At 35.4% G+C, this 21,651-nt stretch overlaps 1 protein-coding gene across 4 annotated transcripts in view; it reads right to left on the bottom strand.

Annotated features, from left to right (window-relative positions):
- Positions 1-8,196, bottom strand: part of Tmem196 (transmembrane protein 196) — a 70,221-nt gene extending 62,025 nt beyond the window's left edge. For 2 of the 4 annotated variants that reach the window (XM_021179583.2, XM_029484329.1), the window contains exon 1: positions 7,369-8,196. In XM_021179583.2, the coding sequence (XP_021035242.1) occupies positions 7,369-7,533 (165 nt within the window). In that variant the 5' untranslated portion in view covers positions 7,534-8,196. The remainder of the gene's footprint in view (positions 1-7,368) is intronic. The other 2 variants (XM_021179585.2, XM_021179584.2) reach the window with 1 other exon arrangement.
- Positions 8,197-21,651: the final 13,455 nt, after the last annotated feature.

Here is a 21,651-nt window from a genome sequence, read left to right as displayed (position 1 = left end):
TGTCTCTAGCTGCATATGTATCAGAAGATGGCCTAGTTGGCCATCAGTTGAAAGAGAGGCCCATTGGTTGTGCAAACTTTATCTGCTCAGTACAGGGGAACACCAGGGCCAAAATGGGGGAGTAGGTGGGTGGGGGAGCAGGTGGGAGACTTTTGGGATAGCATTGGAAATGTAAATGAAATAAGTACATAATAAAAATATTTTCCTGAAGATTTTGTTTTATAATATAAACAGCACTCACCATATCCCTGCTGTTTGGCTTGCTTAGTTTATGTAATTGTGTAATATATTTGATAACTGAATATATTTATGCTAGTTTTGACTACTTTAGCCTATTCGAAGCAAAAAACAAAGTAAGAGACATATTATTTCAAGACTAGTTTTCTCATTTGCTTTTAGGTTGAATACCTGTATAATTGTTTCTTACAGGTATTTTGGCATATTCTTGTAGTTGCTAATGTAAATATCCCAGTTAAATAAAAACCTAACATCACACAAAGAACACAAAGAATAATCAAGTTATGACTGACTAAGGATGTCGGGTACATGTTGTGAGCCAAGGCACTGCTTGTGAACTTAAAGACCCCCAACTGTTTCCATGCACAAGGGCAACAGAGTGATAGTAGCAACTGACATGCACGGGCACCTGCTCTGTGCAAGGCTCTGGATAAACATTTGGTAAGCTTTGTCTTCCTAGCATCACAGAGACTAGGATTTCCCTCTCTGTGTAAATAAGATCTAGAGAGGAAACACAGTGTATCTAGTATTACCATTATATTATATGTCTCAATCTAGTCTATTACTCAGTTTGAATGAAGTATACACAGACTAGATCTGCACTCATGAGAAGGAATACATGGCTTTGATTCTTACAAAGGAAAGTAGCCACGCAGCTCATTTCCTATCATCTTTTATAAAAATATGTTTATTGAGGTGCTCTACTTATAGTCTTGTACTTATCTGAGGACTGTCATCTTTGAATGCTAAAATATCAGATGATTTCATTAAATTACCCAAGCAGTAAAACAAATACTTTGATCAACTTAGATATAGTTATCTTGGTATAGACAAACTATCTATAAACACACCCTCTAGCTCTCTCTGTCTGTCTCTGTCTCTATGTCTCTGTATATCTCTCTCTGTGTTATGTATAGAGTACACAAGATGTGTACTCTAAGCTATATCACAAGCTCCTTGTTTTTAAATCTGAACTTCTCTAAATATAAAATTATTGGAGTGCTAACATGACACTCTAAGTAGAAAATTACAGAGCTGACCTCATAAAATGCCTCAGAGTCAAAAGGCAGATTCACCAAAATATTGTGTAAAATTCCCTGCAGTTTATGTACATAAAGTATATGTGAATCATAAATGACTTTCATTTAAAAAATAGAGTCACATGCTCCAAATAACTCACAATATATACACAACTATTCCAAAATATGAAATAATATAAAATCTGAAACATTTCTAGTCCTATGTGTGTGTGTAGACTTCATAATTGGAAAGACATTTCTGATATAATATTAATTAGATTTTAAAGTTCCAAGGGTCTCCTCCTTTGGTTGTGTTTATGAATGTTGTATGTGCATATGTATATATACATACCAAAAATACATGATAGCTCTTATGGAGGAGGAAGACAAACACTTAGAGTAAATGGTTGGGGCATGCCTCTTATCTGTGAATAAAATTTTCTTATAAAGATCATACCAAATTTTTTTTATTTCCTGGTTGTAGTTGAAATACTTATTAGATACACTGACATAATTGAGTCCCTATAAAAATCAACTCAACTATGTTAGTCAAAAGCATGCAAATTAATAGATGTGATTATGTTTAGATCATGTTTATATCAAGCAAATTAACAATAAATATTCAATTACTTAATGTTCCTAAACAAAGACTTTAAGGCACATTACACCCTTGAATCAATCATGGATAGAAAGACTAACAGATACCAATACTCATAAAAAGTATTTAGATTTAAGAACATCCCATAAGATACTGGCCAAACACCATTTCATTTCATCATTCCACTATCATTTAGGATTTGTAATTGGACTTTGGCTACTTTGTGGATTCCTTTTATCTTCCACCCTTCTTCATCCCTTTTCCATTATTTCAATCCCATAACACTAGATAGGAGAGAAAAGAGGATGAAGGGCAAAGAGGGAAATATTATCCTTAGACTACTTCCTGCTGGTTAGAGACATTGAGATCTTTAGGGCAAGTTTGATCATTGCTGTCAGGATATTTAATGTCTTCTTGTTGTTGTTTCTTCTCTGCCCATGACTACTTAATAAACCATGATCAACACCAAATGATGGCAACCAACAAACTACCAACAACCACCATGTCTCATGGAGCCCTACTATTTATATATCCTCTAAAAAGTTCCCAGAGTTCCAAATATCACACAATTGCAGAAACTATCTAAAGCTGGACAAATCACATCCTAACCAGAGCATGAAGCAAATCATAATCAGCTGCTGTGGACAATCTGAAGCAGTCCTATTTCCCACACCTGGGATTAAAACAAAAATATACTCATAATATTTTTGTATTTTTGAAGAAACCAAAATGTCAAAATTGTCTCTACAATACATGCTTATGTTTCTTTTGATGTTTGATGTGGTTCCTTGAATAATACATCCACTAGAAGTTTAATAATTTAACATTCGTGTTTCATAATATCAGTAAATACTTAGTCATATTTGAAAATGAGAACATAATTCATATAAGAGTCTCTGCCTGGGCTTTAACATAATTCAAGAATAGTCATGATCACACCTAGAAACTCACAACTGGGTTCTATTTCCAAAACACAGCTATTTATTCAAAGAGAAATGTCTCTGAGGTTTTAATTAGATAGTGATGACTAATAAGATGTATGAAGAATTTTGGTATTCTTCAAATTAGCATCTTAAATAGATCTTTTCATTATAATTTATGTAATTAAAATTAATTTAAAAGAACATAGATAAACATTTTAAATTTTATCTGAGGATAGGGAAGGGATTTAAATTGCCTGACAAAAGAATTTTGTCATTGTAGAAAAATAATTGGATAGACTCAGCTTTAAGATGTGTACATTTAAAGTAACTAAGGAGTTTAAAATGTTGCTTTGTTTTTCATTAATCTTGACATTTAAATATTGAAAATAATATATTGAAGCAATTATCACTTGCATACTGCATCTTCTTTCTGAAATAAAGTGTAAAAATTCTTATACTTGGCTGAGTTGTTGAAATGGTGAACTAAAAGTCTAAAGAACAGGTATGTTTGTTGATTATTCTATACATCATATTTCAGGGAAAAATATCAAAGGTATTAAGTAGATAAAGTTATAATATAACCTTGAGTATGCTTCAGAAGAATAAGAGATAAACTTACTCAAACTTTAAGTGATTTGCATAAGGAAAATATTAAAAATTTAAAAAGATCATCTTGTGGTTTACATGTGGGAGAACCAGGCATAGAAAATTTAAGGAGTCAAATATCACAAAATGAATGCCAGATAAAGATGATTAGAATTATAGCCTGAGGTCAATCAAATACAATTCCAATAGTATTCTGAATGCCACCATCTGAATCTCTAGACTTCTAAACATCAAACTAGACCAACAACATAGGGTTAATGGTTCAGTGACCTCCATGCTACTGAAACCCATCCCTATTGTCAAGGATGCTCTGTAGGCTGAGGTTAGTGATTAGCACAGCCACTTGGAAACACAACTGTATTAATTAACTTCATTCCACAAATATTTCAAATTGATTCTGCCTCACATGTCTGACTTTTCTCAATGGTTCATTCACAGTCACCTGTAGTTTTGCATTCATGTTTTTGGTTTAATTATAAATTTCTTAGCAAAAAAAAAATTAAAAAATAAATTTCTTAGCTATAATGAAGTGCCAAGGAAGAACAAAATAGCTGTGGAAATCTATACCCTTCTTTCCCTGTGAAACAAAATTAAAAGATATTTTCCTCCTAATTTTCCTTATTTTTAGGATTGACTATAGAACATTCTTTTTCTAGTTTTGAAAACTCTGTAAGCATGTATGTTACATACACAAAGCTCTTTACTCAAGTATTACATTATTTTAAGTCATCAAAAAACTAGCAAGCTTGAGGCCAAATAACCATATAACTTCCTAAAATTTCCATGTACATGTCCTAGATAAAACACTTATGATTTTAGTCCCTCTCAATAAAAAATAATCCTCTACAGTGCAACCTTTATTTCTACTGACTGTAAACTTAATTCAGAAAGCTGTCATAATGATATTAATGTTTTGAAGTAAAGAATCATATACTAATCAAAACACAGTCCTATTTAGACTCTGTACATTCTGACAAGTTAATTTTTGTATGCCTCATTTGTATTCATAAAATACAGACATTAATTGATAAATTGCCAGAGAAATTGAAGATTTTTCTACTGAGCTTCTCTGTTTATCTTCTTGGAGTCTCTTTGGGATGTAAGAATTAAGATGATTTTTGGAAACATGACAAAATCTATTGCTTAAGCTTGACACACAGCATGTTATAGTCTTGCCACCATCACTCTTTCTGTCTTTCTGTTCATACACTTAAACCTTACAAAAACAAAGAAATTTTTATATTTCATTCCATCCTAGTCCATTGCCTTCACCCACGGTAACCCAGAGTTCTTACTTCTCATACCCATTTCTGCAATCTTGGGTGTCAGGACTAGCTGCTCACATTTACTTCATGCTTATGATACATAATGCACTTTTCTAAGAGATTGTTCATTTTTCATTAATTGATAAATGTCTCAATCCTCTTTTTTACATGGGGGGATTGTTAGTTCCCCAACTAGTAATGGTAGATCTGAGATTTATATTCAGTTAATTTGTCTTGAGACTTTACCTCATGAGATAATAACACTGTGATATATTGATTTTTAACTCCAGGAAACCTTCAAGGTCATTAGTATTGTCCATTCCAACTTTTCTCTTCCTTATTTACCCCTAACCTCTCTGAGGTCATACTCTTACCTCCATCAATTCTAAATTCTAGTATTCTTTGGGGTGGGTAATACCTCTTTGAAGACTGTATTTTAACTCATATTTTGTAGTTTCTGTAGTAACTAGTAAAATGCAATTCACATGTTGAACTCTCTATAAATATTAGTTATATAGATTTACCAGAGAAGAAATGAAAAGATCGTCCAAAAATATATCACAAAAGAATTTGAAACCATTTCAATAATATGCTTAGCCACTTTATATTTTGAAAAACATGATTATTCCAACTGGAGATTTATTTCTTTACAAATGTATTTTTTTCTTATGACATAGAATTTAAAAAGTGAGTAATTATATGAACATTTCAGTGTCAAAATAATTCATTCAGTTGAGTGAATTCTTTGATTTTTTTTGAAAAAACCATATTACAGTATTCAAAACTATTCTTCCAAGAATCTTGGTGAATTGTGCTTACTGTAAAAAGCTAATTAAAGAAGAAATCATTGTTTATAGTAATGACTATATCAATATGGCTGATCTTTCTTTGAGATGATCCAAAAGTTTTTGCATTTGTGCATTAGCTCATTTATATAATGTCCTGTTTGGAAGGGAAATATTAATTACGTTTAAAAAAATAAGCTAACATAGTTATTTAAAATATCTTAAGATAAAATGGTTTTAATATATTATTTAGAGGCAGTTTACTTTAATTCACTCAATTTCTTGTGTTTAATGAATGGGGAGACATGAGGCATTTTTTTTGAGCCATCAGAACATATTTCACCTCTTTTTAAAAATATGTTTGCATTGTAGTTTATTTTGATAGTTGGGCATTAAAAATTTTATTAATAATAATAACCACAATTCTCAAAATACTTATAACCACGTAATAGATGTGGGATTTAAGATGCACCCCTTATTCTTTCAAACTCAAAGTTATACTTACATGGGCAATATTTCCATAATAAAGAACAAGATAGTTAATGTGGGTTGATATAAACTTATAGAATTCAGAAAAAAGATTCTAGGGGTAATTTAATGCTAGAATTGTTTTTTGTCTTTTAAGTTGTGTAATCTATAAGCATGTATTATACCTGAAAAAAAAGTATAAAAGCCAATTATTCAAGGTACAATTTCACAGTACTCAGAGGGCTGGAACACCTTTTATGAATGGCTTTGGAATGGATTTTCTTAAATTCATAAATAATCCTTCTCTTAGTAATTTAGTGATGAAATCGTGATTGTTAAATGCAGTATGGATTGTCAACAGCAGAATAGATCCCTAATAAATTATGCAGGAAATACAATCAAGATATAGACCCAGGTGGGCATGGCACCTATGAGGAGCTAGGAGAGAGAGGGGGAAAAGGAAGGAGGGACAACACACACACACACACACACACACACACACNAAAACACCTTTAAGTACTAAGAAAGGAGAGAGAGAAAGACTGTGTGTGTGTGTGTGTGTGTGTGTGTGTGTGTGTGTGTGTGTGTGTGTGTTGGTGAGAGAGAGAGAGAGAGAGAGAGAGAGAGAGAGAGAGAGAGAGAGAGAGAGAGAGAGAGAGAGAGGGAGGAGAGAGAGAGAGCGCGCCTTTTCATTATCAGGTAGTTATTTTATTGATTTTGGTGGCTTCCTTGCAATTCTTCCTACATGAGCGAACAAAATGTTTGTTAGGTCTGCCCCTGACCTGAAACAACCCCCTCCCCCCAAAAAAAACCCAACATTGTTTTCTGAGCAGATAAGCACACTTGAAAGTGAGTTACTCTACAATTAGGATGGCATTACATTTCTTACTGCTGTTTGTTTAACTGGTGGCCTTGGACTTACAACAGAATATTCAGAAGTGAGTATGAGAAAGGTAGCAAGGCAAATTGAAAGCAGTGCTTTCTGAGACAATGCTCATCCTTCCTCAGACCTTTCAGAGGCTCAGCTCACTTTCCATTTTAGTCATATCACTGTTGCATCGGTGCACCTTGAGCATACTGCCCACATATAAACAGATAACTACCCCTTGCTTGCTCTTTGTACAATAAAATGATGTAACATTTTCAGTAAAAGACATAAACAAGTGAGTTTGCCCTTGTCAGGTGTAACCCTGTAAAGACTAACACTGGTCAGTCTTGCAGAATCCTCAGGCTGACCTTCGTCCCCTCAAGTTTAAATAAAGCCATTCATTTTAGTTTTAAATCCAGTGAAGAGGAAAAAAGCTTCCCTAATACATAAAAAGACAATATAAACCAGCAGAGCTTGTCAATTGGAACCTACAGGCAGAGGAGTATTATAATATTGTTTTCCCAGGAGACAGTGACTAAGGCACGCACACACTGACCATCCCCGAAAAGAGGTAAAGAGAGTGAAATGGCTCAACGTACACACACCCCGCTCCATACCGGGGACGAGTCTCCGAGCTGCGGCGTGTGCTCTCGGAGAGCCAGGCTGAAGCTGACCGCCCCCACGGCCACGCTGGACACCCCCAGCCCTATCTCCAGCACAGAGAGCACCAAAAGGCTCCCAATGATCTGGCCGCTGGTGCACATTCTCCTTGGGTCATCATTCCTTCCAGCTCAGAGATGGAAGCTGATCATCTACCTTCTTTCTTCCAAAGTCCTCCTCAGCCCTTTCCGCCCCCTACCACAGTCCAGCTCCTCAAACTTTTCTTTCTTCACCAGCAAAACCTTATCCACAAGGTCTGGATTTTCAGAACCAGAGAACCATTCCGTGGCCTGGCCAGAGAAGACAGCTAATCCAGCCCGTGGCGCGTTCACACAGGGACTGTTGAGCGATGGGTGGGAGTCCAGAAGCTTTTATTAGGAGCCAGGCTCTGGAGAGCGGACCCTGGATCGGAAGCCTTGCCAGTGTCGGAGGCGCAGTCCAGAGTTCTGCTGTGTCTCTGCTCTGCGCCCCCAGCAGCCTTCCGCACCTCTCTGGCTCCCTTCTTCCTGGCGGAGGAACCAAGCTTGATTTCCTAGTAATAAAGGGGAGCTGCTCACAACCCCTCTCCGCCTGTCCTCTCGCCTTCCCTCCTTTGTTTTCCTGTCTGCGCAAAGTGCTTCTGTGAGTCTCTAGGTCTCTAGGCAGAGCGGGTGGATGGTATTCAGCACCACGTTCCTAGCACTTGCTGTGTCGCCAGAAAAAGCGACCTTGTCTGATGGCCTCTTTCCGTCTGGATTTTTTTTTTCTCTCGTTGTTGTCCTCTTCCTCCCCTCTCTCTTGAATCTGATTCTCTCTCATTGCTATGACCTCATTGGGGTTTAGGAGGCTAACGGAGGAGGGAGAATCCTGATGTATTTGTGGGTCTAGGACCAATACTCTTGGCTGACCTCTGATTCGCCCCGCCCCTGGACCCAACCCCAGGATCCTAAACTCATTACTCCTCTACTCAGTTCCTCTTGGGTTTCTGCCTCAGACAGGAGGGGTGGCTATGCCTGGTCCTTATATCAATATAGGTTCATTCTATGCAAAACTTTCCTCTACATGTACTTTTCTCTGGTTCAGGAGCAGAGAGCAAAGGAAAACCAAGTGCACGGAAATAGAGAGAAGCCAGACCCCTGATTAGGACTCATCTATATCAGTGAGCCCAGACTGGAGCCTGCTCTTTAAGAGAGAGGGTCCATTCTGCTATCACTACCTTGTACCTTCCTATCACAGAGGGAAGAAGCTGTCTGCTGGAGGCATATTTTCCTTGATAGCTACACACCTGAGAGGCATAGTCAGAAGCAGCTTGACAGAGACCCTGTGTTGTTATCTCATTTCAGTTGAGATACATATACTTAAGTACTACACCAGAACAAGCATTACTTATAAACGGAGAAAAAGTCTGACCTAGTACATAACTGATTTTGACCATCTTCAATTCTTCTGAATCATTATGGCAGGGACTCAAGCGTGGGCTGTGTGATTTTGTTGCTCTTACTGATGAATTTTGGGAGTCTAGATATAGTGGAATTGCTTATATTTTACTGATTTTTCCCCCCAGGAAACATCTCAAGGTGTTCTACTGAAAATTTTCTGGATGAGTTCTGAGTTATGGATTCATCAATCATCTTTCTCAAGAACTTATTCTTCAGTTAGAGATTGGTTGAAGGGAAATATAGACAAAGGGGACCACAATATGAGGGCATCTTTGCCTCTGCCCACATGCAGACAAATACACAGTAAGCACCTTTGGGATTACATGATGCATTTTTTTTCAAGATCCAATGTGAGGAAACAGAAGCCCTAATTCTGCCCCAGGAATGTCAGTTTTACCTTTAAATATTTGATTCAGAACATGCTTCATAGCTTAACTTCTACACTCTCATTTCTTTTTTTATGATATGCTTATTTTGCAAGTTTTAGAACTTGAGAACAAAAAAATCAAAGAAGGATTGCGAGTTATTAAATGTAAAGGAATTTTCAGCTATTGTGATATTTGGAGCATAACTTATATAAGTGATGTTGACTGATAATTAGTGATGTTCCTTTCCACTTCTCAAAACATTTTCCCCCAGATAACCAGTTTTCAGAATTTCTCAAGAAGTTTGTGGATTTAAAAAAGCAATACTTATGATATTTAAATATTGTATAAGTCAAACGTAAACAGAAATGAGACATCTATGCTGCTTCACTTCTAGTTTGAATTTAGCTACTTTGTTTTGTCTTTCTATTTTTTATTCTTTTGAAGGAAGAAAATAAGTTATGATCATCAAAGATATTAGTGTAGTTTTCTGTGGAAAAGAATTACCCTGGGAGAGAATTATAGTGAACACTCATTTGATACTAACCATATAGGAGTTTTAAAGGAACAAAAAAACATGTCATCTATTGAGTTTGATTGTTCATTACTGACAGACATGATCATTTGAAGCCAGTTACTTCAGTATCTAAAACTCTAGTCATATACCCAGATATAACCACCCTTGATTGATTCTGGATCACTTGTATAAAACACAAAACTTCTGAAAATCACAATTAAACCAGAACAGATTAAATCTATGAGTAGCTACAGTTGAGTTAAGATCAAACAAATATTTTAGGAGTGATATATTAAAAATTACTATCTACAGAAGAAATTAATTGTCCCGTTTCAACTACCAACATTAGAACTACAAGACATTTATTGTGCCTTTTCTTTGGCACAAAGTATATTTTACATTTTCAAACAATGTAAAGTTTTCTAAAGTGATTCCAAATACTTTTAAATTTTCTTCATATTCACAAAAATCAAGAACAAAAAGGAGTTCAAGCTGAAAAATTATTATTCTTATCATTATCTCTCAAAATCATGTCAAAATAATTATAATAGGCCAGCCTGGTCTACAGAGTGAATTCCAGGACAGCCAGGGCTGCAGAAAAACCCTTCCTCGAAACCCCTCCCCCCAAATTAAACTATAAACCAAGATAATTCATATAAAATCCATTCTATTTAAATTCCAGTGCATTCACAATCCAGGATTTAATTTTTCTTACATCACAGTAAGTATTACTCATGAGATCCATTGAGAAGGCTCACCACTTCTTCATATTTAATAAGAGCAAAACACAACCTTGCTACCTGCTGTCTTGTGTATGATATAAATGAATGTACAGGTAACCTCAAAGTAATTCTAAAGCTTTTTAACTGATAACTCTTTATGGTCTTTCTATTTAAGGAGCTTATAGTTGCAAATAAGCATTCAAAGGTTATTATATATTTATTTTTACAAATTATAGACATTTTAATATTTTGTTAAAGAAACACCCAGGAATTAGTAAACAAACCACTTCATCTATGTTATGAATGATGACCCAAAACCTTGTTGAGTAAAAGTTCGCTCCTCAGCCTGTGGCTGGATGTGAAGGAACTTACGTCTTCAGGGATATGATTTTGAATGGGATATTGGGTTCTCTTTATTTTTATTTATTTTTTGGATTTTGGGGGTCTCAACCATTCTTTTTCTTTTCCTCCCTTTGTCCTGGTTATCACAAGGTGAGCAGATCACTCTGCATATGCTAGCTATTAAGATGTTCCACCTCACCACAGCCTAAAAAGCTGTATGGCTGAATAACCATGGAACCATAAGATAAAATAAACCCCCTTTTAAAGTTGGATTCACTTAGATAACTTGTTATTATAACAGAAAATTGGCCAATATTCACTCCCACTTAATGTAATGAGACACAATGGCAAAATGATAATGGTAGTGACTAATGCAGGGTGTTATTGCAAAGTCCTTAATTAATACAAACCCTGTGTCAACCTAACAAACTAGAAATACTAGAGAATTACTAAAAAGAAGCGTTCCCTTCATCAGGCTGGCCTGTAGGCATAGACTGTGGGAGCATTTTCTTGATTAGTGATTTATGTGGAAGGTCCTAGCACACTATGGGCAATGCTACTCCTGGGAAGGTAGTTCCGGGCTCTAGAAAGCATGCTGAACAAAACATGGGGAGCAAGCCAGTAAGTAATGTTTTTCCATGTTCTTTGATTCAGATTCTGCCCCTAGGTTCCTTTCTTGAGTTCCTGCATTGGCTTACCTTTGTGATAGACTGTAACCATAAGCCAAACAAACCATTTTATTCCAAGTTGCTTTTGGTCAGTGTCTTAATCACAGTGACAGTGAAGAGAACTAGAATAATTCCTGAATTGTTTTCTTTTTTCTTTTATTAGCTATTTTCTTCATTTATATTTCAAATGCTATCCCCCTTCCTAGTTTTCTCTCCAAAAGTCCCCTTTATGCTCCCCTCCCCCACCCCCGCCCTGCTCCCCAACTCACCGACTCCCATTTCCTGGCCCTGGCATTCCCCTGTACTGGATTCCTGAATTTTTAAAGAATCACTTTTGATAATGATTACATTTATGATGTTACAAGCACTGAACAGAATGGTCAATTAAGGAAAGAAACATCATAAAATTATTTTAAGTCATTTGCTGGTTGTAAAGTAATAAAAGTTTACTTAATATTTTGATACCCATGTTAATGCGGTTAGAAAATAATGAATTTGCTAAATAGACAGAAAAGTTTGAATTTTCTTCTGATTTGACACTAATAAGCAGATGCAGTGAAACCAGAACTTATTTTTGCCTTTTATTGTCCTTTAGTGGCAATATTACTGAGAAGTGTCTTCAGCATTTGTCTTTATTACTTGGAGAAAATACAATATATTACTGTGCTGCTATTATACTTTCATTTATAGCTAAACTATCACCTGTTTTTTATTGACCCTTAAACATGTGATTATATTATATAAACTGATTTCTACTTTAATAAAGTATATGAATTCTCTCACACCTAGTTATTATGAAGAATGGAACTACATTAACTCATTCACTGTGTCCAAGACACACCCACAGTTTTAAAAATTTCCAATCACAGCACACTGGTTAGCAAAGGGCTATCAGCCATGTAGAAAAGAAACAATGTTTTTCATCTTAGTTTTATGCCATAGGCATTTAACAATCTTATGGGCAGAGGGGTACCAGACAGAAAATGGTGGCCTTACATAATTTAGCAACTAAATAGCAGTGTTCTTGGGAACAAAGAGTTGCTCCAAGATTCATGTGCCACAACCTTAACCCCCAGAGGGGTAGTATTGGTAGTTAAGGCTTTTGGTGAACAATTAGGTTTAGAATGCTTATGTGGGTAGATCCTCTCTGAAGGAATTAATACATTTTCAAAGGAGAAACAAAAAGACTATAGCTCACTTTCAGAATCTGAAGCAGAGAACATGGAGAAACATTACATACTGGCTTGCTCCTTAGGTCTTGTGCTTTCTTATACAGCCAAGGATTACCTTGTAGGGATACAAGAAGACAACTATTTTCAAACTAGCAAGAGGAATTCACCACACATTGAGCTTAGACTCCTTAGCTTGAAGAATTTTAAGGAGGTGTTTAAGCCATGGTGCATTGTCAGATGACTAATTGGTGATTATAAGATGACTAATCCATTGAGCTGGCCAACATTTTAAGGGCTGAGTCTTGGTGATCAGAAGTGTGATGGAGAAGATCTATCAGTCTCCACAAGTAATCCTTGAATCTCTTCCTAAATTCGTGGAGTATAATTGGAGGATACGAATCTATAATGTTACATAAAAATTATGAAGTGGTAATAGCCAATCTACCCTCCCCCAAATTTGGTGAGAGTTATAAGCTTTAGGTCTAAAGACCTTAATCAACTACAAGTAGGATAGGCAAAGTAGGATAAACACACCACGAGACAAGTCAACCAAATTTCTAGAAGCCAGCAATAAATATTAAAACTTTAAAAGAAACAAAGAAAGGGGGAAAACTATATGGGAATAAAGGCAAAATTCTAATACTAAAACTATATCCTCTAATACTAAAACTATTACAGGAAGAGGAAAAATTGAATATACTACATTGATAACATTTAAAAACCAGCCAAAACTAAGTGTAGAATTCTTTACCCAGAAATATGTAATAAAAAATACAAGGGAAACAGATTTTCTAAAGGAATTGTTTGTTGAGCATTGTAAAAGTGGTTATATATGTGGAAACAATACTCCTTTTCACTTACAATGTTTTAAAAGAAAAAAACCAATATATTTTGGTGTTTATGGTATGTGTTCAAATAAAAATATGAGAAAGCCAAAGTATACTATAGCTATTGTAAGACTAGAATGAACCTAGATTTCTGTGAGTCCTGATATTATATATATATATATCATATATATATATATATATACACCCTGTTGGAAATAGTTTCAATAATTTAGAAGTGTTATTATAAGCTTTAGCCTAGATAAACTACTAAACAACAATGATAAGAAGCAGCATAAAAAAGAAGCCAAAGGGCAGTTAATATTAAGCTTTATTATATTGACCTAAAAGAAGAAAATAAAAGGTAAACAGAAGGAACAAGATGGAACCATTGATTTCTACCCATATATATAATAATTACTTAGGTGTTCTGATTACTCTAATTAGAAGTCACTGAAAGAAAAAGTCTTAGTAATAATGAAATGACTTATGTTGCATGTCATTGGTAGGAAGGAATGTTTAAATGTAAATTCAGATAAATAAATAGGATGTGAATTCATTTTCAAGAGATTAATGTCCCTTTAGTTGTGCCTACTCTAATAAACAAACAAACCATAAAATATGGACACACTTAAAAATGTCTGCATTAGTAAGGGTTGGGTGCCACTAAGATGGCAATGGCTCTCAACTGGCCTGTCATCTAACACCTAGTGTATTGATCAAAGACATATGGGCAGAGAACTCATGAAGGTCCCAGTGACATAAGTTTGCCACAGTTCTTGTGTTGGGTGACCTTTTCAGCCCATCCTACCCATCCTACCTTTCACCAATCTGGAACTTGTCCATCTATTAGAATTTTCCAAATCTGAGTCAGGTACTGCCCTTTCATTTCACATCTGGACTATGCTCTATATGTTTGGTCTTAACCACGTGTTCACAGAAGTCTGACTGGACAGCAGCAGCTTCTTCTTTGAGTTCCTTATTCTGTCAATACAGACTTCATTCAGATCCGATCCACCTATGTCTGGAACCTCTAAAACCTGCTTTAGCCTCTTTAACATTTTGTATATAGTACATAAATTATACATTTTTATATAGATATATTTACTTTCTGATTTGGGCCTTATCATCTGAGATTAATATTAGTAATTAAGATAAGAATGAAAGCATTGTTGATCTAGGACACATTATCAAAGAAAGTGGGATCATCTAGAAAATTGTTGTCTTTGAAATTGGCATACCTGTGAATGTATACTTGCCTAATAAATTCTGATGTTGTAGAAAGACAAAAAAAATAAGTTTTGGGTGTACAGAAATAGGCTGGCTATAGTAGTTAGCACATGCTTACTTAGAGAAAGGGAGGGAAGGACCAATAATAAGTTTTGATTTCTGTAGCTTTTACCTTAGGCCAAGGTGAAGGCTGTGTAGCACATGTGGCCATGGCAGAGGACACCATTCAGAAATTTGTGGTCTGAATAACAAGAGAAAATTGTTACACCACTTGGAGTAAGGAATGCCTGGAGGTTGAAAACAGAACTAAACAGAGTGTGAAATAGCTTTAAGGATATGAATTGGACCCAGAGCATTCCTGTAGCAGTATTTAGAGTTCTAACACAATCAGAAATATTAATAGTTAAAAGAGAAGATATGGCTATTAGAGAAAACAGAATCAAAGATTATCACAACTATGTATGATGTTGTAGACATTGAAGAAATGTATGAAGAACCAACATAATTTAAACCATATACTCAAAAGAGAAAAACATATCAAGAATCTAACTATAAAATAAATCAGCTTTGGAATCAGTATTTACGGCTATCTTTGATGAAGTAAACCATTTTTTTCCCAGTCAAAACAACTATTTCAGTAGAGAAATAAGAAATTATAGCAGGAGGTAAAAATTCTCCAAGAAAATAAAATAAAATAAATAAAAATTGCAAAGTTAAAAATATGATATTGAAAATTAAAAAGAATACACCACAACGACTTCAGAGGTAGGCTCATAAAAGAAAAAAAGAAAGTCAACCTGTGTGGTGGTGCTGGTGTACAGTTGCTGTGTGGTGAACAGTACCTTGGTGGTGGTGCTGATGTACAGTGTCTGTTTGGTGCTGATGAATAGTACCTTTGTGGTGATGGCGCTGTTGTATAGTTTGTTCCTATGTGGTGATGGTGTTGCATAGTACCTATGTGGTGGTGTTGCATCGTGCTTGTGTATTGTTGCTGCTGTTATATAGTTCCCATGAGGTGGTGGTATTGCTTAGTGCCTATGTGGTGGTGGTGATATCTTTGTGTGTCTGGTCATGTGGTAGTGGTTGGGGGAGCATTTAAGTGTGTGTGAATGTCAGAAGTCAACATTCAGTGTCTTTCTCTAAAGCTCTACATTTTGTTTTTTTGTAACAGGATTTCTCACTGAACTTAGAGCTTGTCATTTCAGCTAGTCAGGGTGCCAGTGAGTCCACCCGAACTGTCTATTTCCACCTGTCATGCTAATCCCTGTGCTTGTCTTGCAGACATGTACTAACATGCCCAGCCTTGATATGTATGCTAGAGATCTGAACTAACGTCTTTATTCTTACATAGCATACTTTGTCTTGCCAAACCACCTCTGGATTGCAGACCTGAGTATGCAGTGATATTAATAACTCTATTAAATTTACTAAAATGATGAAATAAACACTACATATAATCAAGAGAAATTACTAAAAAGAATAATTAGAGGGAAAGGCCCAACTATATGTTGTACAAAATAAACACTTTGAATAAAAAAGTAAATGTTAAAGTGAATGGAAAGGAAACAATGATTTGGTTATCAATAGGTAAAACATAATTCCAAACCAATTGTTATTATAGAGAGACATTGGTAAAATAAAAGGCAAACAACTAGCTCATCAGGTAGATGGCAGTTTCTTTCTCTTGACCCTTCCTTGCAATGATTTCTGCCTCTCAGAATTAAAACCCTGTGTAGTAGCCACTCAGTCAGCATGGACTAGATATATTGATGGACTTTAACTAATAGAACAGGGCAAAGTGATGGGATTTCTTCTCATGACTACGCTGCTGCTTCTCTACTCTTCATTGCATGCTTTAAAAAGTAAGCTTTTGTGTTGGGGAGGTTCACAAGACCAGGAAATGAGGGTGGTTTTAAACCATCAGTCCCTGAAGAATTAGCACCCTCAGCCCAATAATGAATGAAGGACCAATCTTGCTAATAACCACTTGATTAGCATAAGAACATATTTTGACAAGTGAAGGGTTGCCATGTTCAAGCATCTAATAGATACACTGATTCTAAAAGAAGGCCCACATGTGCTGCTCCCATGATTCTGATCTTCATATTTCCAGATAATAAATTTTAACAAGTCTCTCTTTTTTGCCATAGTAGTTTATGGACATGAACTATAATTATAAGACATGAATTCTCACAGGTAAACCTCAATAGCTAGATGTTTGCTGTGTATATTCCTAATACAGAACTTCAGGCATGTGAGGGGAATTATAGAATTAAAAACAGAAACATAAAACTATATAGTTGTATTTGGTAATTTTTGATAGTCAGTAGATGAACAAATGGGAAAAACAATCAACAAAGACATAAAAGATCTGTACGCACTATTAAGCAACCTTTAGAAGTCTGTTTAACAAGCACTGTATTTCTGTATTTTCCATCCTTTTTTCTTTTTTTTTTCTCTTTAGTTTTATTCGAGACAGGGTCTCTCTATGTACCCCTGGCCATCCTGGAACTTTCTTTGTAGTCCAGGCTGGCCACAAAATCATAGAGATACTCTTTCCTCTGCCTCCCAAATACTAGGATTAAAGGCATGCTCCATCACTGCCAAGCTATGCATTTTCTATCTTAATGAGAATAAAAATCTGGCTATAAAGGATCATTGAAATGATGAGCTTTGCACAAATCTTATAGCCAAAACAAGATAATTTTTCCATCCTTTAAAGATTTCTCATACTCCCGTGATCATGTTAAAATTAGTGAAATATTTAACAATTATTTTCATTATGTACTTTAGATAACTGAGCAATCTTTTACATAATTATCTAAAAGAGAAAGAAATCGATGAGAATAAGCTGTTAAGTTACATTAACCAAAGGGAAAAGTAAGTTAACTTAAAACACTAGAGCTAAAGGGGCTGGGCATAACTTTCTTCTTAGATCCTCCCCAAGTTTAAATCCTTTCTGCCATGTATCTGAAATCTTCAACTTTTTGAAAGGCAGGGAATACCTTGAATTGATAAAATGTCTAAACATTAAGCTAACATCTTATATTTATGAATTTAATCCAGTTTTCTAAGTTTTATGTATAACAGAGAACAAATGTACCAAACTATTTTATTTATAATAACCATTCAATAATTTAAAATCATATATGTGTCTAGCATTCATAGATGAACATTTCAAGTCTGAGGAGATGTATAAATGGTCCCAAGTTTTAGCGTGTCTTTAGTGCTATTTGCCTCTAAAGTAAATATCTCATAAATAAATACAGAATAACTGAATAAAGTTTAAGAGGTCTGTTTAGAACCATCTATTAGAAGATATCTGTATTACCTTACATTTCCCTAAATGTTACTTACTGGAATTGCTTTCATTTTGGGACACACTCTGAGCCATCGTTTCATTCTGAGTTTTTACTCAATGGACATCCTGGAGTGGGTTTTTTCCCTCTCCGGGGAATGTCTTGTTCCTCAGTCTTGTATTTGTACAGTTAGTTTCCTTGTAATTCAAGGACAGGTTCATTCATTTATCATTACCCTAGACATTATTCATTTGGACTTTATTTACTGAATCTAATTATAAAACAACAATGTAATTACTTAAAGACATTGCCATTTAAAGACAAAAAGAAAAAGGAGGATTATAATTTGAAAAAGTTACTCATTTATGAGTTTTATTTTTATACATTAGTAGCTGGAAATAAGAAAGAAAATAATACCTCAGAAAAATTCACAGTGTAATAAATAGGTAATTTCCATACCTTAAATATAATAACAATTGGAATTACAATATTTAAAAATTCTAAACTAGTATTAAACAAACACTACAATTAATTAGTACTCCATTGCACCAGAAATATTTATTCTCAGATGACAATTAACACCATCAGAAAAAAAATGAAATGGCAATTCTTATAAATACAATAAGGATAAATGAGCATACCATAAAAATATTTAGCACTAATATTACCTAAGCTATTAAAATGATAATTTTTGAGTCAGTAATTCAACTTTTGAATTTTCTCACAGGTTGATGATATGGATCATTTTGCACAGAGGAATATTCATTATAATATTATTCCTAGAAAAAAATTAAAATTAGTATAACTTCTCAATTAAGGGGTAATGATAAAAGTAAGAGTAATGAATCTATCAGATACATAATCAATAGGCATTAAAATCATCAATTTTCATAGGCTTGTTTAGCTATGGATACCTTAAAATCAAATAAGTAAACCAAAATGCCACAATTTTGTTTGAAAACGTATATAAAGGATTCTGCAACAAACTATACGATAATTTTATCAGTGCTTTTAGAGCTGCTTTGGAGTTCTTTATCTATATACTTTGTGTATACTTCAGTGTTTATGTAGTAATAGTTAATATTGTTAAGTAATGCTTGCTATAGCTGCACACACACAAAATTCAGAATGATTTGGGGATTAGCATGGACCATAAAAAAGGATGAAACACAAATTTATGAGCATTCCATAGTTTTAAGTTTTCTGTTAGTGAATTCCCTCAGGATTAATTTCTTTAGTAGGGAATGAAAGGCAGTGGTAAGATTGAACCCAGGTCCTTTTTATCTTAGGCAAGTACTGTACCACTGAACTACACCCTGCAGGCATATTTGATGTCATGGCAGTATCTAGTTTTCCACATTGTCACAGAGATACAATGATATGGTGTAATGTTTTAAACATCCAGTGATGATTATTTCTGAATCAATTGTTTCACTGAGAGTAGCAAAATAAAGACTGTTTCAATTGTAAAAATATATTTGTATGAATCTTTAATTAGAAAAAAAATATGATAGAAACAGAAACCCATACAGTCCAGTAGACTGAGGTTATGGGGAAATCTCAATAGCTCCAGAGAGCATTATGTTTAAATTTAACTCAAGATATATTAATTTTGGGGAATTAAAATTATATTATATTGTTGTTCTCCCTGTGGGGTTGAAAACCCCTTCAGCTTCTTTAGTTCTTCCCCTAACTCCTCCATTGGGGTCCCCGTGCTCAGTCCAATGGTTGTCTACAAGCATCCACATCTGTATCAGTAAGGCTCTGGCAGAGCCTCTCAGGAGACAGATCAGGCTCCTGTCAGCAAGCACTTCTTGGCATCAGCAACAGTGATTGGGTTTGATGGCTGCATATGGGATGAATTCCCAGGTAGGGCAGCCTCTGGATGGCCTTTTCTTCAGTCTCTACTCCACCTTTTTGTCCCTGTACCTCCTTAAGACAGGAACAATTCTGGGCTAAAATTTTTGAGAAGGGTGGGTGGTCCCATCCCTCAAGCAGGGGCCATGCCCAACCTCTCCATATGGTTTCTACAGGTTCTCTCTCCACTTTGTTGGATATTTCAGCTAATGTCATCCCTGTTAACAACAATATCAGACCCTCCAGAGCTCCTAGGGACTAAACCATTAACCAAAGAATACACATGGAGGGCATGACTCCAGCTGCATATGAGCAGAAGATGGCCTTATCTGGCATCATTGAGAGGGGAGACCCTTGGTCCTGTGAAGGTTTGATGTCCCAGCATAGGGGAATCTAGGGCAGTGAGGTGGGAGTGGTGTTTGGGTAGGGGAGCACCCTCATAGAAGCAGGGGGAAGATTGGTGGGATAGGAGGTTTGTGGAGGGGAAACTGGGCAGGAGATAACACTTGAAATGCAAATGAATAAAGTAACCAATAAAAAATTAAAAATAAAATAAAATAATACACAGTAATTTGTAAAAATTATATAAAATATTTCTATCTCAGAAAGAAAACTAACAATGTTTAGAATATTTATTATTATTATTATTATTATTATTATTATTATTATTGAATTTATTTTTATAGTCTAGTCATTATCCTCATCTGGGTTTGCCCTCTGACTGTTCCTCATCCCATTCATCCTCCCTCATTTCCATAATTTTTAATGAGGAAATTTTAAGGATTTAAACAATATGCATTGCTTTCTCTTAAAGAGAATTAGAAAATGTAATAATATTCTGTGTCTACTCCTCCACTAATAGGCTCCAACTGTATTAGCTCAGATACCTGGGGATGAATTTACAAAGTTTTACAGATTTCAAAGAAAGCCCATTCTGCCCAGCCAATATACATATTGTAGTTCTTTAGAATAAAAGGAAACAGCATATATTCTGTTCATGTATTTTACACTGAGAAATAAATAAAATTAGTATTTTCACCAACTTTTTATAGCACAGTAACATAAGACACAATTCTGATTAAAACAAATCTAGTCTGAACAGTTCTAATTAGCATTCCCACCTACATACATCACATCTTAGTGAGAAGGTACATGTGAGTTCAGACTCTGAAAACATGTTCTTAGAATGCAAAAATGATTCATGACTCAAGCCAGGAAAGCAGGCAAGCTAACTGCAACTCTCCTTCAGCTCTTTCAAATCAAATCCCCACAGTCTTAGCTCTAAAGAAGACCATTTTCTGAGGCCTCTCTTTCCTCCCTTTCCTCCCATATCTAGTAGATCACATGGATCTTTCCCTCCTATCTTCCTTTCTCCCACTCCTTGTTTTATCCCAGCTCCTAACTCCAGCAGACACTTCCTGAGAATTCAAAGGCACTCCTGTCAGTGAAAAAAGCAAAGCGTCACCTATTTCTCTGTGTCACCAAGCCCAATCCCTCAGACCCATCCCCAGCTCTGTAGCAGACCTTCTGCCATGGCTTCATACCACTTTCTACCTCTATTTTTAGGGAACTAAGAAGAACCTGGTGCAATACCCTGCTTTCCACTGTACTATCAACCATTTCAGCCCTCCTCTCAAGCCCATACTCATTCCTAAGTGTCAGTTCCTAATACCTAGAAACACATTTTACCGAGAACCCTCAGGGGTTATACCTATCAGAATCCCAGATGAATTTCCTGCCAGGCAAAACACAGCTACCACACTCAGAATTAGAGAGGGCAAGAGAATCCAAGGAGCAAAGCTCATACC

This window comes from Mus caroli, chromosome 12 (assembly GCF_900094665.2).
Source record: "Mus caroli chromosome 12, CAROLI_EIJ_v1.1, whole genome shotgun sequence".
NCBI lineage: Eukaryota > Metazoa > Chordata > Mammalia > Rodentia > Muridae > Mus > Mus caroli.
The sequence above is the reverse complement of the archived record's forward strand: the minus strand, read 5'-3'. Positions and strand labels throughout refer to the sequence as shown.